Source organism: Myotis nattereri (assembly GCF_964212035.1).
Source record: "Myotis nattereri genome assembly, chromosome: 6".
Taxonomy (NCBI): Eukaryota; Metazoa; Chordata; class Mammalia; order Chiroptera; family Vespertilionidae; genus Myotis; species Myotis nattereri.
Window position 1 is genome coordinate 87,554,408 of NC_138081.1, and position 20,490 is coordinate 87,574,897.

The window sequence follows — 20,490 nt, forward strand, 5'->3', positions numbered from 1 at the left end:
GCTGCATTGGATTGTAGTGGGACAGTTATTATTGCACAGAGTTAATATTGGATGGTAGTCGAGCAGTTGTTATTAAACGTAGTTATTGCATTGGTTTGTAGTCGGGCAGCCTGCTTGCATCTTACATATGGGAACAGGCTGCGAAACCCAGGCTTATAGTTCATTGAGTAGAAAGCTGACAGGGAGTTGGGAAGAAGAGCTAGCAAATGAGTACTCTCTGAGAATTATTCCCCTTTAAAAAGGGAGAGAGAGATAATTACCTTTGAAAAACGTCTCTCAGAATTAGTATTGAACACTAAAAGTAGAATTAACATATTTTTGAAAATAAAAGTTCTTTTTCAATTTTATGTAATCAATTGGATGTCAAGCTGTGTGGAGTCATAGGATAATAACTAAGGAGAATTTTGGTACAAGTTTGATTCTAGATAATTATAAGGCTTGAAAGTGCAAAGCAGCAATATATCTGTCCTATAGGGAAACTTTTGCCTCTATAGTTCCTCAAACAAAAGGAAACTGGCTGGATTGTTCTCAAGCCTAAATGTTAAATGTGTTAGTGTAATGGTCAAACCAGTTACATCATTTACTGAGATCTCTTAAAGTAGGTCACTTTATAGAGAATTTTTTTTTAATATATTTTATTGATTTTTTACAGAGAGGAAGGGAGAGGGATAGAGAGTTAGAAACATCGATGAAAGAGAACCATAGATCAGCTGCCCCCTGCACACCCTGTACTGGGGATGTGCCCGCAACCAAGGTACATGCCCCTGACCGGAATCGAACCCGGGACCCTTCAGTCCGCAGGCCAACGCTCTATCCACTGAGCCAAACCGGTCAGGGCGCTTTATAGAGAATTTTAGTGAATAAATTGGTTATAAAAAACACAACTTAATGAATTTGTGAGTTGTTTTAAAAGCTACCTTGTCTAGCAGGAGGAAGTTGGTCTTTCATGCACTTGTTTTGAAATGGTCACTTCCCCTCTCTCCCAGGCCAGGTTCTTCATGCCCATGAGCTCACGGTCAGTTGATTTGCAGAAAGCCTTTCCCAGTAGAGAAATACGGAATAATGTTAAGGATTGGGGGAGGGAGGTACACAAAATGATTTACTAGCTTAAATTCTGTTTTTCATTTTAGAAAGCTTTCTCGGTTTAATAGTTTTGCATAGATGGAGAGTAAATCAAAGGACAGAACTAATAGGGAAAGGGATAAACACTAAAGGTGGAAATGATCAATCTAAGACACCCCAGACAATTGGAGAGATTAGTACTGAGGCCTCATTTTATTGTGGTTTGTAAGACTCAACTCTTATTTTTAGATGTAAACTTAAGTTATGCCATCTATTTTATTAAATTTCTATATGAATCTGGTTAAGTGTGCTCTTTGGTTCAAAGGCTGTTGGTAGAGGAAAGTCAAAATGAAAGATCAGTGACTCCCAGCCCGATTTTGTGTGTGACGATGCCTTTAGCCAAAAAAATGTCCGCCTTCCCCTTGCTCATCTGCTGTGATATTAACTAATAGGTGCAAGCAATTTAAACAGAAGACAGGATCCGCATCTCAAGCTGAAACTCACATACGATGTGTACTAAAGGCCCTGGAATACATAGGGCAGATTCCTGGAAAGCAGACATGGATGAAGGAGATGGCGAAGTTCACCTTCCTTGTTAGGATAAGTCACACAAGATCTTAGTGTCACCGGCTGGTAGGGTTTGCCCTCCTCTCGCATGCTGTCCTCTCTCTGCCCCGGTTCCTCTTCTGTCATTAGGGCGAGTCACTGGAAAAATTTTAGAACATCTTAAAAGATGCTGCCTGAGTATTAACAGGAGGTACATATTTATTTAAATGTAATAAGATTATTTTAATGGAAAATGAAATTAGAAGCTTATAAAAATGGCCTAAAACCTTCAGATTGTAGAAATTTACTTTTGGAAATCACATGTCATAGAAATTATATCAAGCTCAAAAGGAAGTTTGGCCAGAATTCTATATTTCAAAAGAGGGTTTTTGGGGTGTTGTTTTTTTTTTTTTAGCCATTGAGAAATATGACTCCCCTGAGGGTCAGAGATGTATCAGTTTGCATTCTACAATTTCGAATATTATGATTTTGGAGTTTCCGATTTTTCAGCAACCTCTGTGGAAGATCATTTAGGCTGAGCTGCTGTACGGTCATAATGGCAGCAGCTCACTGTTGAGTGCTTGACCTGTGCCAGGTATTGTGCACAGCGCCTCACACTCACAGACTCATAGTGCCTTGTAAGGAGCGCATTGTTCCTTGTGCAAATGAGAAAACCAAGACTGAGAGAGAATAAGTTCCTTGCCTGGGATCTCACATTTCAGCTAGCTTCCAAGCCAGTCTTCAGTCCCAGGTCTTTCTGAGGCATTTCTATAGTCTGCTCAACAATATGGTCAACCAATTTGTTGCAGTAGACGAATCATTATCTTCTTTCACCTGAAGATCTGTAAAGAGTGTCAAAATTTCAGTCTTCTGACCTAAAATGTAGTGTAGCCCAGAAAGTGGAAATGAAGGTTTCTAAATAATTTATATTTCACTTTGAGAAAAAAGAAAGGAGAAAAAAATTATATGTTGGGAATTCAAATGTAATTCTGGTTTTCAAAAGGAGAGAGATATGATGACTGTTGAGTGCTACTGATGGTGATGTGACCTTCCTGAGCCAGATTTATAAAGACAAGGACAGAGCAATCACTGGGAAGGGCATGGATTCACTTGCAGCCAAATTTGCTTCTTGCACAGGCTCACTAGACTGTTAGATCCATGAAATCCAAAAGACAAACCTACTGACCTTGATTGAGCGTGGCACTTTGCAAGGTTACTTCGATATCTTACATGTAGAGCAGGATAGAGTTCTAGAATACATGGCTGGACCAATAACTAATTGAACAACTGTACCTAATAGGTGATCGATACATAGTTTAAGATATATTTCTGGTCACGTTTGAAATGGCTCAGTCCTCTACCTTGCAATCATTCTTATCAGATGTCTCTATAAAGGCCCTAATTATCTAAAATTTTTATAGAAGGAACAGAGAATACATGTCTAATTAATCAATAACCAGAGTAAGAATATAAAAATCACCTTAACAAGCTTCAATAGGCAGAAATATGGAGGACTGTTCTCAGGTTCAAAATTGAAGAACACAATTACAAATTGGGCGTCATACAATTTGAGGGTTTCGAGTCATTAGATTTTATTATTAGACATTATGACCCTTAGACATACAAAATACAGCTGTGTGATCCAAAACAAATTAATGGATTCCCTTTTTCTTATCAATAATTTTGTGGAATACTAAAACTTTTACGAATATTTACATAAACTCATTCAAAGTCATACACCTCACGGATAAATTGCACCTATACAGGGTGCTTTTAATCAAATTATATTAGACATATGTTACAAATTATGAAATACAACTAAACAACTCATCACAGATTGTTTTATGATATTTTTGCTTAACTCTGGCCCAGTAATTCTTCCTCCTTAGGGAGTTTTCATAATCTTTTTGTAGGAAATTTTTTGGGAAAAGTTTTTTAACTTAAACAGTTACTTAGCTTTAATTGTTAGATCCTTATACCTTTTCAGAGACCATTTGTGAATTAAATGAAAATATATCTCCTTTATTCCTCTGGAACTGTTTCTTCCCACTATAATGTAGACTCCATGAGTTTGAGGACCTGTCAGTCTTCATTGCCATGTTCTTAGAACATAGAAGTTGGTTAATAATTGTTTGTGAAAGGAAATAAGATCTCAGATGATTTTGACTAAGTTTATCTACCAGATATTTACTCCATATATTATAATTTACTATTCTCCCCCATGATTATCTATAAATGGTTTGATGTTAGGCAGAAGTGAACAATTACTGAGTAGGCCAAGAGAATATAAAAAGAAGCTAACTAAAGCTTAAAGTGTACTGTGAATCTATTGTAGGTTCATTTTATTAAATTATCTAGTAAAAGGATGTAAGACAAATCCATTTAGTAATCAGATATAATAAAACAATGAAAGTATTGGCAGTAATGACTGTTATGCCACAATGATATGACTATTAATAGAGACTTGGTGCATTATCATGTTAGCTGATATTGGTAGCAGAGCCCTGGACCAAGAATTTAGTACTCGAGTTCAAATCCTGATTCAACTGCTTATTAGTTGTCTGACCTTAGAAAGTCATAGTAACCATTATAAATCTCAGTATCTCCATTTGTAAAATGGATAACAGTTATTTCAGAGGGCTGGTGTAAGGCATAAAAGACATAGTCCATGTAAAGAGATTAGCACAGGATCTGGCATAGTGTAAATAATAATAATAAAAGCAAGCTATTATTGATATAAATGAGCAGTTTCAGCAGCGTGCCTCATATATATGATTATCATCTCCTTCATGCAAAGATGAATTTCTTCTCAGAGGCTGACCCTTCCAGGCTGCAGGCAGACAGTTGGGAACAGCACCAGACCCAGGTCTCCCAGCTTAAAATCTGATTTGCATTCTCACTGTGCTACTTTAACATGATGCAAGAAGGTTACTAGAATAATGGTGAATTGCCAGCCAAAGTGTGAGTCCAAATGGCCTTGCAGGAAGAAAAAGCAAATGAATAAAAGGAGAACACAGAATAGAACAACAGAGTGCCCTGGCCCTAGTGCATCTGCACAAATAGAGAACACTGAGCATTGTAAATGCTGTTGAATAGAGAGAGGAAATAATATATCATAAATCCTATATAATAAAAGACTAATATGCAAATCAACCAAACCAGGGGACAGACACTCAATGCAGGAGCTGCCCCGTGGTGGTCAGTGCGCTCCCACAGGGGGAGCACCGCTCAGCCAGAAGCCGGGCTCATGGCTGGCGAGCACAGATATGGTAGCAGGCAATCAGACATCCCCTGAGGACTCCCAGACTGCGAAAGGGCGCAGGCTGGGCTGAAGGACACCCCCCCCCGAAGTGCACGAATTTCGTGCACCAGGCCTCTAGTATTTTTATCACTGAGATTTTGAGTCAAAATTATTCTATCTATGTATTTTAAGAGAATTTTCCCCTATTATATATAAACTAACGTCCTAATGCACAAATTTGTGTACAGGTGGGGTCCCTCGGCCTGGCTGGTGATCGAGGCCTGTCGAGGGCCAGCTGGCTAAGGGGAGGGACCCCAGGAGGTTGGCTGGCTGGCTGGGTTGGAGGGAGGCCACAGGAGGTTGGCCCGCCAGGGGGAGGGGCCACGGGAGGTTGGCTGTGGGAGCCCACTGACCACCAGGGGGCAGCTCCTGCGTTGAGCGTCTGCCCCCTGGTGGTCAGTGTGTGTCATAGTGACTGGTCGATGGGTCATAACGGTCGCTTAGGCTTTTATATATATAGATCTCTCTGGGCAAGCATATATGATTTGAATAAAATTTAAAGATTTAGTGCATTTCTCACAATATTTTTCTCAATTGTATGCTGTTGTTTATGTATGTACCTCCTTTTTTTGTTTCTACAGAATGCTGAAGTTTCTGTTTTTGAAGTTAATATACGCTTTGTTGGTGGACTACTCTCAGCCTACTATCTGTCTGGAGAAGAGGTAAGGAAAAGTGGCACACAGATGGGAATTACAAAGTGTCTTAAAGTTACATTTTTAGGACAAAATATGCTTTGGGGAGTATATATTTAGGGGGAATGTACTGAATATTCTTATTTTTATGGACTTCTAGCATACACTGAATTTTACATAATATGTACTCATTAGTTTGGCAGAACATGTTGTCAGGAAATGGTACACAATGCCTTTAAATAGCCCGGCTCCATTATGTTACATATAGTGTGATTATCACTACAAATTGTATGTGTTTGTGGACAAAATAAAGAGGTTTAGTGCAGTGGCAGGCTTGTGGGTGAATTTTTTTCTTTAAAAGTTATTTTAACACTTATAATGTTAGCTCAATAAAAACTTTTTAAAATGAAGAAAGCTTGGCAAGTAAGATATAAAAATTACAGTATTTAAGAAATTGAGGGGGCGAGTGAGATGCTCAGCTTTCCATTGAGGGTCCTGCAGGCCAGTGGCCCTGTGCGAAGTGCTTTGCAGCTCTTCCTGGGTGAGTGAATTCACTGTCTGCAGCTCAGTGCAAAGCAGGAGTTTTTTATTTAGCTGCATTTTGTTGGTTGATTAAAAAAGGATTTTTTATATCATTCTGATAAAGAACACAGATTTTCTTGAAAGGTTTTGGACTTGGACCTCGCCTGTGATGTTGACTGTTAAGAGCTCAGGTCAAGGAAAAGTAGTCTTGTATTTCAATAGCGTGTCAGTCAGATTTGTGTTGGCCTCAGCATTCTAGCTGGAGGAAGAGTGGCTCTCACCTGGGGCAGTATTTCATGTATTTTTATGCTCCTTCAAACAGATTAAGCAGAGCAATAAATGTATAACAAGAAAAACTGCTTTGACATTGTCCTGTCTCTCAGGTTCTTAGCCATAATAAAACAGCCCGCACAATCTTAACATTTTCTCTTTCTTTAGATTTTACTCCACCATAGAGCTTTTCAAAGTTATATAGATGGCTTCTGTATTTCCCTATATCTGTCCTTTTTGCATCCTTTATTTTTTCCATCATCATTTATCCCCTCTATGTCCTCTTCCACCTCCACCTGCTGCACCCCAGCCATCACCACACTGTTGTCCATGTCCATGAGTTCTCTCTCTTTTGTCCTGCTTACATGTTAAGGCATATTCTTCATTACGGACTTTGTCACCTTTTCAGCCAGGGTAAAGAGACCCTCTGGTACGCTATGCCTCTTCTCTTTTGCCAGTCGCAAATAATTTTACTTGTCCAGCTTGGTTTAGACCAGCCGTGGGCAAACTACGGCCCACAGGCCGGATCCAGCCCGGTTGAAATGAATAAAACTAAAAAAAAAAAAAAAAAAGACCGTACCCTTTTATGTAATGATGTTTACTTTGAATTTATATTAGTTCACACAAACACTCCATCCATGCTTTTGTTCCGGCCCTCCGGTCCAGTTTAAGAACCCATTGTGGCCCTCGAGTCAAAAAGTTTGCCCACCCCTGGTTTAGACTGTTCTTAGCATTAAGCCAGGGAATCCATGCTTCTAAAAAGTCATACTTAAAATTACCCGATGTTATTTTAGTTAACAGATTTCTGCTTTTAAAATACTTGTCTTTGAGTATCTAGTGCGTGGGTGTTCTCATTGTTTTTCACATGGCATACTTAGGATGACCTTGGTCTTAACTTTCTTCATCATTTATGTGGAGGTGAGCTGAAATATATCTGAGCTCAAATAGGAGAGTCAAGTGTACAAAGAGAAATAAATGTATTTCTTCTAAATATGCATCATGTTTAGTTAGGATACTTTTTCACTCGTAACAATGTTTTAATTTTATACACATTTATTTCTATATATGTGCATATTATAGACCTATAAGTATTTACATACTTATATAAATGTAATACCCACAGATGCTATAGTTTGCTTATAAAGTCATTTGCCTATGACCTTAGAAGGTATTTTTTAAAATTCTATAGTTAGCTAAGCTTAGTAAACAAAGAACTACAAAGAATACATCCATTGAAAATTACTTGTTTAGTGTACTTGTTTTGTCCTTATTCCTGTGCAAACATTGTTTTTTATAAGATCTAGATTTTCTGTATTTTATTTTATAACAAGTTATGCAAGGTATTTTCTTTCTTACATAATTTTTCATTTCTATGGCATACATTTTAAATTTATTTTTAAATTTTTATTGATTTCAGAGAGGAAGGAGGAGAGAAAGAGAGATAGAAACATCAGTGATGAGAGAGAATCATTGATCAGCTCCACCAAGCCCGCAACCCAGGCATGTGCCCTTGATCGGAATCAAACCTGGGACCCTTTAGCCCCCAGGCAGATGCTCTATCCACTGAGCAAAACCAGCTAGGGCCATTTTAATTTTAGTTAATAAGAATTTATCTTCTTAGCATAGTTTTGCCTAACTATTCCAAAAACATTGGACAGTTGGGTTTTTCAGTATTATTGAATTTTGAATAGTGTAGCTATAATCTGTCAATAAATTTTTATTTTCTAAAGTGGGATTGCCCAGTGAAAAGTGTCTAGTTCTGGACCCTTTCAACATCACTTCCTGCTTCTTCCTCACTGACAATTGCCTCTCACTGACCAATGCACTCAGGAAAAGTGTCTATCAGGAATGTGATTATGAAAAATTATTTTACCCCAAGCCTATGCTTGAAGAGGTATATGTCTGCATATATTGAGCATTCATTTTTTAAAATATGTTTTTATTTATTTCAGAGAGAAAAAGGGGGAGAGAGGTAGAAACATTAATGAGAGAAAACATTGATTGGCTGCCTTCTGCACACTCCACACTGGGAATCGAGTCCACAACCCAGGCATGCGCCTTGACCAGGAATCAAACCGTAACCTCCTAGTTCATGGGTTGACACTCAACCATTGAGCCACGCTGGCTGGTCTTGAGCATTCATTTAATAAAAAGAATACCAGCATGCCCAAATTATAAATAAGCTGATCTAAGATTGTTTATAAAGTTCTATACCACATACTTTTATGTAGATCAAGGTATTTGCTAAGATAATCTCAGAAAATTTATCTTCCTAAATTATCTCATAGAGGAGCTACTAAATTACCATAATTTAACATTCTGATTTCATCACTGAGGCTCAGGAGTCTTTTGAGAGCATGTTATAAATCATCATCAGAAGTACAAAGGCCCCCATTGTTATAAACTCAAAATTCCTGAATTTATATTGCAAAAATAGAAGAGGAAGTACCACTGATTTGTGTTATGTGCTCACAATTAGAAACACTGAACAATAGTCAGGAATGCAATGAAACTCTAAACCTATCAAAAGAACAAGAGAGCCCTAGCTGGTTTGGCTCAATGGATAGAGTGTCGGCCTGTGGACTGAAGGGTCCCAGGTTCAATTCCAGCCAAGGGCACATGCCTGGTTTGCAGGCTCGATCCCCAGTGCGGGGCGTGCAGGAGGCAACCAATCAGTGATTCTCTCTCGTCATTGATGTTTCTCTCTCTCCCTCTCCCTTCCTCTCTAAAATCAATAAAATATATTTTTTACAAAAGAACAATAGAAACATTAAGTACCTGTAATAAACTTTTATTTCAAGGACATATGCAGAAACTTTAAACACCCTAGCTCAGTTAAAATATCTTGTAATACTACTGGGAAAAAATTCAAGCCACAAGATTTTCAAAGTCTATATAAGAAATGCAAACAACAGAAGCACTACAAACAGACAGGATGGAGATCAGATGAATACTAAACAGGAATGATCAGTCTTAAAGATAAGTAAAATAAATAGCATTGCTTTATTATGAGCTCAAGGGAATTGTAAGTCCTCCTTGGAGACAGTAAATAGCAGCATCTGGAATATCATTATCCAAAATATGTTCTACATACCACTGATTTTTTTAGATATGGGAGGATAAACCTGCCTGCGTACATACTAAAAATAAGTCAGAAAAAGCTACATCCTGTAATCTTCCTTAGAAATTCACAATGTACAGAAAAACAAATGAATTAAGATATATTAATCTTTGTGTTTTCCACAGTTATTTAACTATAATCCCCCCTCCTTTTTTTATGTAACGTTTTCTAACACTGAGTTACAAATATTACTTCCCAGAACAAATTTTGGAAAGCAGCATTAGAGAATAAGAGTAACCGCAGCAGCCCGGCCAGTGTAGCTCAAGTGGTTGTGTCGACCTATGAACCAAGAGGCACAGTTCCATTCCCGGTCAGGGCACAGGCCCAAGTTGCAGGCTTGATCCCCAGTGTGGGGCGTGCAGGAGGCAGCTGATCAATGATTCTCTCTCATCATTGCTGTTTCTCTCTCTCTCTCCCTCTCCCTTTCTCTCTGAAACCAATAAAAATATATTAAAAATAAAAAGAGCAACCGAAGCAAAAATGATATTGAAAATTGGCAAATGCAAAACAAGACATTGTAATAGAAGATGATACATGTAGAAAATAGTGTGTAGGAATATCCTGCATATTATTATCTGTATCACAACAGAAACCAATGGCTATGTGGCGCAGAGAGTGAATTTGATGGGACGTAATGACACCACAGAATCAGAGAGAAGGCTGAAAGGACAGATTGGAACTAATAGTCTCAAGTTACCATAGAGCATCTCTCTGGCTTGACATCCTGGAGTTAATAAACATGCACTGTTTTTTATACTCTTGTCAAAAAACAAAGTCCCGGGAGGAAGAGGTCAATTGGCAGTTTCCGTTACATGTGGTTCCTTGGAGACCTCGGGGAATGAAACGGAGGGGGTGATAGAAGCAGTCTTCCGGAGAATTCGATTTCAGGATCCTGTGAAGACTAGGGATAAGGAAGTATGAGTAATTCCTGAACAGCAAATTGATGCCCTATAAGAAGTGTGAAGAGAATAAATGTTTGGGAGCCAAAAAAGGGGAACAAATATACAGGGGTGAGGAAAAGTAAGTGATGATTATTACAAGAGCGTTATTAACTCTGTGTTTCACCTACAATTGTAAGCCTCCTTTTGTCCACCCCCATACAACATTAAAATAGACTACCTAACAAGCAACCCGTGTATAAGCATCGCTTTAAATTATGTGGAAAGCTGCCGAAACCGGTTTGGCTCAGTGGATAGAGCATCAGCCTGCGGACTGAGAGGTCCCGGGTTCGATTCCGGTCAAGGGCATGTACCTGGGTTGCGGGCACATCCCCGGTGGGGGATGTGCAAGAGGCAGCTGATCGATGTTTCTCTCTCATCGATGTTTCTAACTCTCTCTATCTCTCTCCCTTCCTCTCTGTGAAAAATCAATAAAATATATTTTTTTAAAAAAAATAAATAAATAAATTATGTGGAAAGCAGACAAAGTTGTACTTTGTTCTAAATACATAGTTCTAAATATCTACATTATGAAAAAATTACTGTATAAATAATGAAGCCTATATTTTATTAATTAGAAAAAAGGGACATAATAAACATCAGGACCTAAGTAGATTGTAAAATGAGAAAATGGCTGGGCTTACAATGCATTTTTTTCCCTCCTCGTGAACATTCTTCCTGAGAATAATTTTCTGGGAAGGGACTTGGTAACGGAAGAACCACATTATCCATCTGTTGAGCAATGGAGGCATTCGCAAAGGGCACAAGGGCACGTTTGAGTGGCGCTCTCAGCAGGAAAACTCACTGGTCTGGGTTTGCAGCCCAACGGCTTGAGCAAAGAGCAGTGTTGAAATGGTGATGGCCGGAAAGGGCCGTGAGGCACACAAAAAACAGGCACAACCTGGGAGAATTCATGTATCTCTTCACTAGATGTTGATTTCACTCCCACCGCATGCTGGCCGCTATTCTTTGCCTTGAGCTATACCTGAAAATAAAAGCTCCTCAAACCCCTGCCCTGTGGAGCGTAGCCTTTAGCGAGGAGATAAACCCAAAGGGACGCTCATAAACCCAAACTGGGAAACTTGAACCAACCTGTAAGAAGAAAAGATTTGTGATTTGGGTTGTCCGTGTCATTTTGGGTCTGGCAGGACGATAAGCAGGTGGAAAACAGACTTCGAGATGTCCGTCTGAACTGGCCTTCATAGTTTCAGCATCTGACTTCTTCAGCCAGTTCTCCACTTCAATCCTAAATGAAGACGAGATCTCCTGTCACACAGCCCTTCTCTAAACCTCCCCTGCCTGGTCCTTAGGCCTTAAAAGTTGACATTTCGATTTGGCCTACAAAGCCTTTATAAATCTGACCTCAGCCTACTGTTTCCCTCATTACTCCCCTCAGGCACTTTCCTCTCTAACTACAATGGGCTGCCCTCCCCCTGCCCCCAAATACCCTAGGCACATAGGTGTGCTTTGCCTCTGCCTACACCTTGTTCCTTCCACCTCCCCCCAACCTAGATATTGCCCCTCTATGAAGCCCTCCCTGATTGCACTGCTCAAGCCACCTCCCACTCCCTCTACCTGGAGGGGTCCGGCACTTCCCTGCACTCTCTGCTTATGCTGCTATTACACTTCGTTGTTTATGGATCTGTGACTCTTCTATGCCCTTACCCCCATCCCCCATTTTCCCAGTAGAATTTGTACAACTGGAAAATAAGGATTAAATTTCTGCTGTTATTATATTCCTTTGCTTAGCACTGTGTGCCTAGCCCTAGAAAAGTATTTAGTGTTTGTTGACTACCCTCTATTAGGTTTTCTGTGAAATCCAATAAAGAAATCCTTCCAATCATTTTTAAAGTGAAATCTGTACATTGATAACATAAAGAAGCAACTGGCCCCAAAGGCTTGAGGTAGATTGTTGGGAGGGAAAGAATGTAATAAGAGGACTGAAAATATGCCCAATCTCGAACCTCCCATATAAGCTCCTATACCCCCCTCCCCCATTTCTCCCAGCCCCGTAGAACAGCTTCCTGTTTATCTGTTCTGTACATGCTGGTTCTCTAAAGAGGAAGGGTTTTGAAAACCAGTGAACTAGAGAGCATATCTAAATCCCAACCATTACTAAATATGCTAGGTCATTTATTGTGGATCCTTTAAGTAGAATTGACATTTAGCTAGAAGATTTTCTGAAGTTTTAAACCTAAGAAGAAATTAGGAAAGGTAAGTGTGAGGGGGCATATGTTTGCTTTAATTTGTGGAAGCTATACAGCTGAAACTTTATTTGTTGGCATATTTATGTCATTTTCTGGAAAGGAACAATGTTAATCATATCTGTAAAGTGGTAATTATTGATTGTTTCCTTATGTTATTGTGTACTAATCTGTTTATCCTTATAGTTTTTTAAAGGTTTTGATCCTTATGTAGACTTTATTACCTTACTATTTAGCATTCATTATTGAATTTTAATGAAAGAAAGAATATGATATAAATAATACCTAATATTTTCATTTAAAAGGTTTACTTTAGTAAAACATGATAGTAGAGAACAGTAATTTAGCTTATACGTGTAATTACATTACCATGTTTTCATGAGTTACAACTGTCGCATATTGAATATTTTATTATGATTTGAAGTTTATTTGTGCTTTAAAAGGGATCTAGAGCCTATGGAAATGATTCTAAAATAATATACATTGAAATAGAAATTAACATTTTTTGTCCCAGAGTGAATCATAGAAATCATACCTACTCCTTAACTCAGTTTTGTTAGATGTGTCTCTCTCTGTTGTAAATATTCTGTATTTTAATTGTCTTAAAAAGAACAAAAATTTTACCAGCTATAAGAACTTTACCTCAGCAATTCATGAAAGCTTTTCTACAGTTTGCTAATAATTCCAGCTCCCAAACTTATTTATGCTACTAGTAATGGATAAATGGCAGAAGCTGGCCTAGCTTATCCGATTGATCAACATGGTAGACATAAAGGAAAGAGAAAGTAAAAAAAAAAAAATAACCTGTTTCTTAATCAGATATTTGTAACCTGTTTAGTTAAGCAGACTACAAATTCACATCAATAAGAATAGATCTAAGTTATGATGAAGTAACAACTTCAAAATCTCAGTCGTGTAAGACTATGCTCTGCACACTACTTGTTCTGCTCTCCCCACTATATGGTTAGCTCACGGCTCTGTTTCTCATCATCCTCCCACCAGAGCCCAGACTGATGGACAAGCTGCCATCTGGGTCATTTTGCCAAGGCAGGACGTAGAGGGTTAGGGGAAGGGAAGTGGCAAAAGAGAACCTGGAAAATCGCACACTGGCTTTTATTGCAGCTATCTGAAAGCTCGCATCTCATTGGCCAGAGCAAGTCACATGGCCACTTTAACTGGGGAAGTGGATGCAGCATTAGCACCATATGCCCAGGAAAGACAATTTAGTGAACAGTGTTAATGACTGCCACCGAGTGGCCACTTAAACAAGATAGCCTTTTCAACTACCAGGGAGTAGCAGAAGATAGGAATTTGTGAGAGCAGAAGGACTTCTTCAAGGGTCCCCAAACTGGAATCAGTCTGCAACAACTAGGAAAAAAACTTCCAGCCTTTGCAAGCAAGGGAATAAGTGGAGAGTCTTGCTTTGAGATAGGAATACACATCTTTACTAACTTCTCAAGTAAAAAGCTGCTGCTCCAGCACTTGTCTACAAACTTCTGCTTCTCCAAGAAATATCTTCTACTCTAGGCTTCTCCCCTAACTTTCCAAATGTCAAACAGTAAAAAGTTGAAAAACAGACATAAACGACCCTATAAAAAAGGGGTGCCTGTCACAGCACTGCAGCTGTCTGGTGTGGGGCTAATCATTGCTCTTTGGCAGCAGCTCCTATGTTGACCGGACATTGAGGACCAGGTGCTTTTCCTTCAACCACTTTCTCCTTTTTTTAAAAAAAAATATGTTTTATTGATGTTTTACAGAGAGGAAGGGAGAGAGATAGAGAGTTAGAAACATCGATGAGAGAGAAACATCGATCAGCTGCCTCCCGCACACCCCCTACTGGGGATGTGCCCGCAACCAAGGTACATGCCCTTGACCGGAGTCGAACCTGGGACCCTTCAGTCTGCAGGCCAACGCTCTATCCACTGAGCCAAACCGGTTAGGGCCACTTTCTCCTTTTATGTAAGTGTTCCCTAGGCCAGGCACTTCTCATTTTAGAAAAGCCTGATGAAAGAGATGAGGTAATATGCTTGTAGTTAGAGTAATATTAAAGCATTTCATAATTCACAATGTCTACTAAAACCAATACTTCATATCGTTTCTATTGTCTGAATCATATTGATGTGGACTTATAATACTAGAATTTGTGTGTATTTTAAACAGAAGTTGTATTTTTCCAGGAATTTTCCTATGTAATTCTTGTTCTTTCAAATTGTGATGTCCTTTAGAAGGGCACCATGAGGTACCCGTAACAAGGAATTTCAAATTTAATAGGGCTAGCAGAAAATTCCTCAGAATTGTGATAATTTACCATCTGATAAGTACATTGATTTAGTGAATCAGCAGATGCTTCAAGGCACTGCACTGGTGCTACAGAAATAATGAACAAATACATTAATTCATTAGATTTCAACACAGCCCTGTAAAGTAGGAGTAGAGCCCTAGCTGGTTTGGCTCAGTGGATAGAGCATAGTCCTGTAGACTGAAGGATCGCAGGTTTGATTCTGGTCAAGGGCATATACCTCAGTTGCAAGTTCTATCCCTCAGCCCGGTCAGGGATGTGTGCAGGAGGCAACCGATCAACATGCCTCTCTCACATTGATGTTTCTCTCTCTGTGTCTCCCCCACTCCCTTCCAGTCTCTCTTAAAAAAAAAAAAAAGAAAGAAAGAAAGAAATATCAATGGAAAATATTCTCAGGTAAGGATTAACAAAAAAAAAGGAAAAAAAATTAAAAAATAAAGTAGGAGTAGATACTGTTTTATCCTCATTTTATAGAGGAAGAAGCAGCACAGAGAGTTAAGCCAAAGGCATGGGAATTCAGAGCTGGGCTTTAAATGTGGGCATTCTGGCTCAATATACCAAGTAGCTCAATATACCAAGTGAATTCAGGAGTCCTCAACAGCTAAATGATAATTGAAGGGAATAAAGTTGCCCAGTAGACTGAGCAAAGAGGATTTAACGTTTAAACATTCATGAGATGAAAGTGCTAGAAAAGGAGATTAGAAGTGGTGGTCCCAGAAATAGGAGGAAAACCAGTAGAATGTGATTGTCATAGAAGACAAGGGAAAATGGTATTTTGAAAAATGAGGAAGTACTCACTTGGGTCCAAGGCTGCTGCAGGGCAAGTTGTATCAGGTCTGAAACGTGTCTCTGGGATGTAGCAGGATGGCGGTCACAGACGACTTCACGGAGAATGCTGGCGGTAGAGTAGCAGCAGAGTCCAAGTTGTGCATGACTGAAGAGGAGAAGGTCTGTAAGAAGATGGGGAGGGTGGGATTCAGAGGACAGAGGGCATTAGGGACTGCGAGGTCCTGCTCCCATTGCAGTCCGAGAGAATGGAGATAAGATGGGGATGGCATGTCAGCAACTAATTAGATTGGGTGTCAGAAATATGAGACAGTTACCATCTCATGGCCCATTAACCACATAAAGAAAGAAAAGATAGGACGTCTGTCTGCTGAGACTCAGGGAGAAAACAAACTTTGGAGATGAGTGTGCAGAATTTAAAATTGTCATTCCAGAGAGAGAGGGTTGGCTAGAGAAACACGCTAGGGTTCCTGGACAGTGTCTAGGTTGGTGACATCAGTCCTTCCAGGTATATGGTATTCCTCTCTCTAGGAGCTCAGCAGCTCAAATACAAGCATATGAAAGGTGTTTGGTTGGTTTTAATGGTTTTTTTGCTAGCCAGGTGTGACAAAGAAATGCGTGGATTAGCCGTTAGCGAACTTTTTATTGAAATTATAGACCATGAAGTCCAAAATGAGTATATGAACAAAATGATAGTATGAACAAAAAAGCAGTTGAGTGATGATTAGAGAGAAAATGCACTAAATTGCCTGGAGCCCAGTTGAAGTAGAATAGGAGTAGGAACAGTTGTTTTAGCAGGTGACTAGAAGGTGGTTCATACACCCTATATAATGGGGTGTATGAATAAGACATTTAAAAAATGAGGAAGTTTTGAGTGAGTGATTTCATAATTCAGAATAGCATAAAGAGGGATTTTATCAGAATCTATCAGCATGGCTGATTATGAAATACATTTTAATTGGAAAAATATAATGTAAAAGTTGGTCTTTAAAAAAATACTAAGTGTCAGTGAACCTATTTTTAATTTGCTAAGATATAAACATTGTTTATATAATATTACCAATCTGTATGAAAATATGTATTCAACAAAGGTTGCTGCTTAAAAAAGAGAAAGCGTTATGCTTCATGAAATTTAAATATAAGATTGTTGGGCACACTTTCACAACTCTAGTGCATTAAGAAAAATTAGTTCAGATGATGAGAGTTGGCATTAGAAATGTAAACAAAATGCATATTAGCTAATTAGTTGGATTTAATGTAACTAATATACCTGTGCAGAGCTGTTTCTTTTAAACTACAACTAGATGAAACTTATGTAAATAAATGTAATAAGTTTGATCATGGTGAGATGAAACATGAATTTGTTTTGGATTCACTTTAAACATTAAATCCTACCTAGTATAGCTCATTTAATTTATAAATATCCTAGAGGCCTTGTGCACGAAATTCATGCACGGGGGGGAGGGGGAGTGTCCCTCAGCCCAACCTGCACCCTCTCCAATCACCGACATCCCTCTCACAATCTGGGATTGCTGCCTCCTAACTGCTCACCTGCGTGATTGCCCCTAACCACTTCCGGCGGGCAGCCTGATCACCCCCTAACCACTCCCCTGCCAGCCCAATCGCCCACAGCTTCCCTCCCCTGCCGCAACCCGCCTCTTCTGTGCAAGGCAATGGAGACACCAGGACCAGCCTCCTTCATGCCACGCGGAGCTGGGGGACCCCCAGGCCTCACTGTGCAGAGCGGCCACTGGGCCCCGCCTCTGATGTGCACGTGGCCATCTTGTGGCAGCCATCTTGCAGTGGCCATCTTGTGATGATGTCACGCACAAGGTCACAAGGACCACCTAGGCTTTTATTAGAATAGATGCTTGATTAAAATTTTTAAAGTTTAGGAATTAAGTACTATCTCAGTCCATTTGGGCTGCTGTAACAGAATACCATAGACTGGATGGATTATGAAAAACCAACATTTACTTCTCAGTGTTCTGGAGTCTGAGCACTCCAAGGTCAATGTGCCAGAAGACTCAGTGTCTAGTGAGAACCCAACCTCTAGTTCACAGACAGCCGTCTTCTCCATGTGACAGAGCGGTGAGGGAGTGCTCTGGGGTCTCTTTTTAATGAGGGCTCCACCTCATGACCTAATCACCTCAAAGGACCGACCCCAAATACATCACATTGAGGATTAGGAGTTAACATGTGAATGAGACGGGGAGGGACACAAATATTCAGTGTGTAGCAGGTGCCTCGTAACGTAAGTCCTCTAAAGATTTAATTTACAAGCTTTCTTGTTCACTTTTTATGATGTAGATTTATACTATATGTATTTTTTTAATTCTCTTTTTTCTTTTTTAATATATTTTTATTGATTTCAGAGAGGAAGGGAGAGGGAGAGAGAGATGGAAATATCAATGATGAGAGAGAATCATTGATCGACTGCCTTCTGCATGCCCCCTACTGACGATCGAGCCTGCAACCCAGGCATGTGCCCTTGACTGGAATTGAACCTGGGACCTTTCAGTCCACAGGCCAGTGCTCTATCCACTGAGCAAAACTGGCTAGGGCTAAAGTATTTTTCTTGAAAACATTTTAGAAAATAGTTCATTGACAAATTTTAGGGTTAACCATTCTAGTAACTAAACTTATTTCTGCTCTATTATGAAGTGTTTCTCCAAGCAAGCTCTGCTGATATATCTGAATATGCCACCATTAATTCTGCATTAAAAAGCAAACAGCTCATTTTATAATTTAGCTGAAAATGCTTTTACATTTATGATAACACCCAAGCCTTGAGAGTGATGTTTGTTTGTAACTTAATAACTGATCTTTGTTTTAATTTCAAGTATCCAATTTCTCTGAAGCAATACAAATAGTGATTAATTCTAGGATCCTGAAAAAAATGAGGGAATTCAAGAGCTTTTATAGTATAGGCATAGGATACAAGAATCTTTTCAGCTCTTTATTCTAAACACTTGTTTTTGTTTTGTTTTTCATTTTTGCCATTAAGTAGGTTAGGGTTAGACCAGAGAAGTAGAGACCTTAGTGACAACCTCTTGTGTAACGTATTTATTTGTTCAATATTATTTGAACAGATTTTTTTTAATATATTTTATTGATTTTTTACAGAGAGGAAGGGAGAGAGATAGAGAGTTAGAAACATCGATGAGAGAGAAACATCGATCAGCTGCCTCCTGCACATCTCCCACTGGGGATGTGCCTGCAACCCAGGTACATGCCCTTGACCGGAATTGAACCCGGGACCTTTCAGTCCGCAGGCCGACGCTCTATCCACTGAACCAAACCGGTTTCGGCTTGAACAGATTTTTTTAAAGTTCCTGATATAATAATCGGGATAACCGCTCAAATTTATAGATCATTGCTGACTGCTGTGTTTCAGTTCTTACATATGACTTGGTATAGTAATTATTAAATAGTGGCTTCTTACTGTAGTTCTCTCTCATGAGCTTCCTCTAGTCAGGTTATGTACACTTACTATTTAATTTAGACTTCATGGTTAACTCAGATAACTATAGCATCTGTGTGTTTCTGCGGTCTAATCTTTATGACTAGCTAATGCTATCTAATGCTTTATGGCTAGGCTTACAATTATACTAATCCAGAGGTTCATTCTGAAGAATTAGTTATTGTGGATCTTAAAGGTCTGTCGTCAATTATTAACATATTAGTAGGCCTGCGCACAAATCCGTGTGCCAGTAGGTCACTGCCACCCTCCTGTAGCTCTCTGCCCGCTGCCCCACCCTCTGTAGCTCTCCCCGCCTCCACCCCTCCATAGCTTGTAGCCCTACCCTCTCCTGTAGCTCTCCGCCTCCTGCTTGCTTGCTGCCCTGCCCTGTCATGTAGCTCTCTGCCACCCGCTTATAGCCAATAGGTTGCTGCTGCCCTCCTGTAGCTCTCCGCCCGCTGCCCCACACTCCTGTAGCTCCCCCTGCCCCCCTCCCTCCTCCCCCCCTCATAGCTTGCTGCCCTGCCCCCTCCTGTAGCTCTCCACAGCTGCTTGTACCTCGCTGGCCCACCTCCTGCTGATCTGTGATCTGGTTGTGATGCGCTTGGTTGTTATGCCTCAGGGTGTAATGGCTAATTAGCATATTTCTCTTTTATTATATAGGATATAGTTGCTTATGATTCACCCCTTTATTCAGCACATATTATGTGCCATCTGTGATTATTTTGAGCATCTATTATGTGCCAGACTGTGTTCTTGTCTCTGAAGGATTCAGCGATAAATTAGACATAGTCCCCTCTCTCACAAAATGAGGTAAAATGCTAAGTTCACAGGACAATTTCAGACAGTGATAAGGGCTGTGAAGAAAACACAATATACTCACATGATAGAGTGATAAAGGGAGGGGTAGGGAGATGCGGAGGACCACTCTAAACCAGATGGGAGCCAGGGTCTGAGTGACACCATTGAAGATTTGGAGAAATAGCATTCTAACCATAGGCACCTGAGAGTTCTGAGTAGATTCTCCTTCCTTTGGGATTAGAGGGGAGGAGGAAGAGGACAGTAGTGGTGATGATAATGGTGGGAAGTAGCAGGGCCATTTTCTTGAGGGTTTACTGTGTGCTAGGTGCACAGTATCAGTGCTGGGCTGGGAAGTTGCGTAACCTCCCTGTCGTGGATACACCGAAGCTCTCTGCAGCTGATTCCTGAGACCCATGGAAGCCGCCGAACTGCTCTCAGACCCTTTTCTGCCCGCTGCATGATCCTGCCCACGTGTTATTCCCAAAATGAAAGTTACCAGGATTAGGACCACAATCTTTCTTTTTTACTTGCTCATTAGCTCAATA

At 39.8% G+C, this 20,490-nt stretch overlaps 1 protein-coding gene across 1 annotated transcript in view; it reads left to right on the forward strand.

The window, feature by feature from the left end:
• MAN1A1 (mannosidase alpha class 1A member 1) overlaps positions 1-20,490 on the forward strand; it is a 148,729-nt gene that overhangs the window by 50,328 nt on the left and 77,911 nt on the right. Inside the window, exon 4 of the mRNA XM_081094754.1 lies at positions 5,491-5,571. Within this exon, the coding sequence (XP_080950880.1) occupies positions 5,491-5,571 (81 nt within the window). The remainder of the gene's footprint in view (positions 1-5,490; positions 5,572-20,490) is intronic.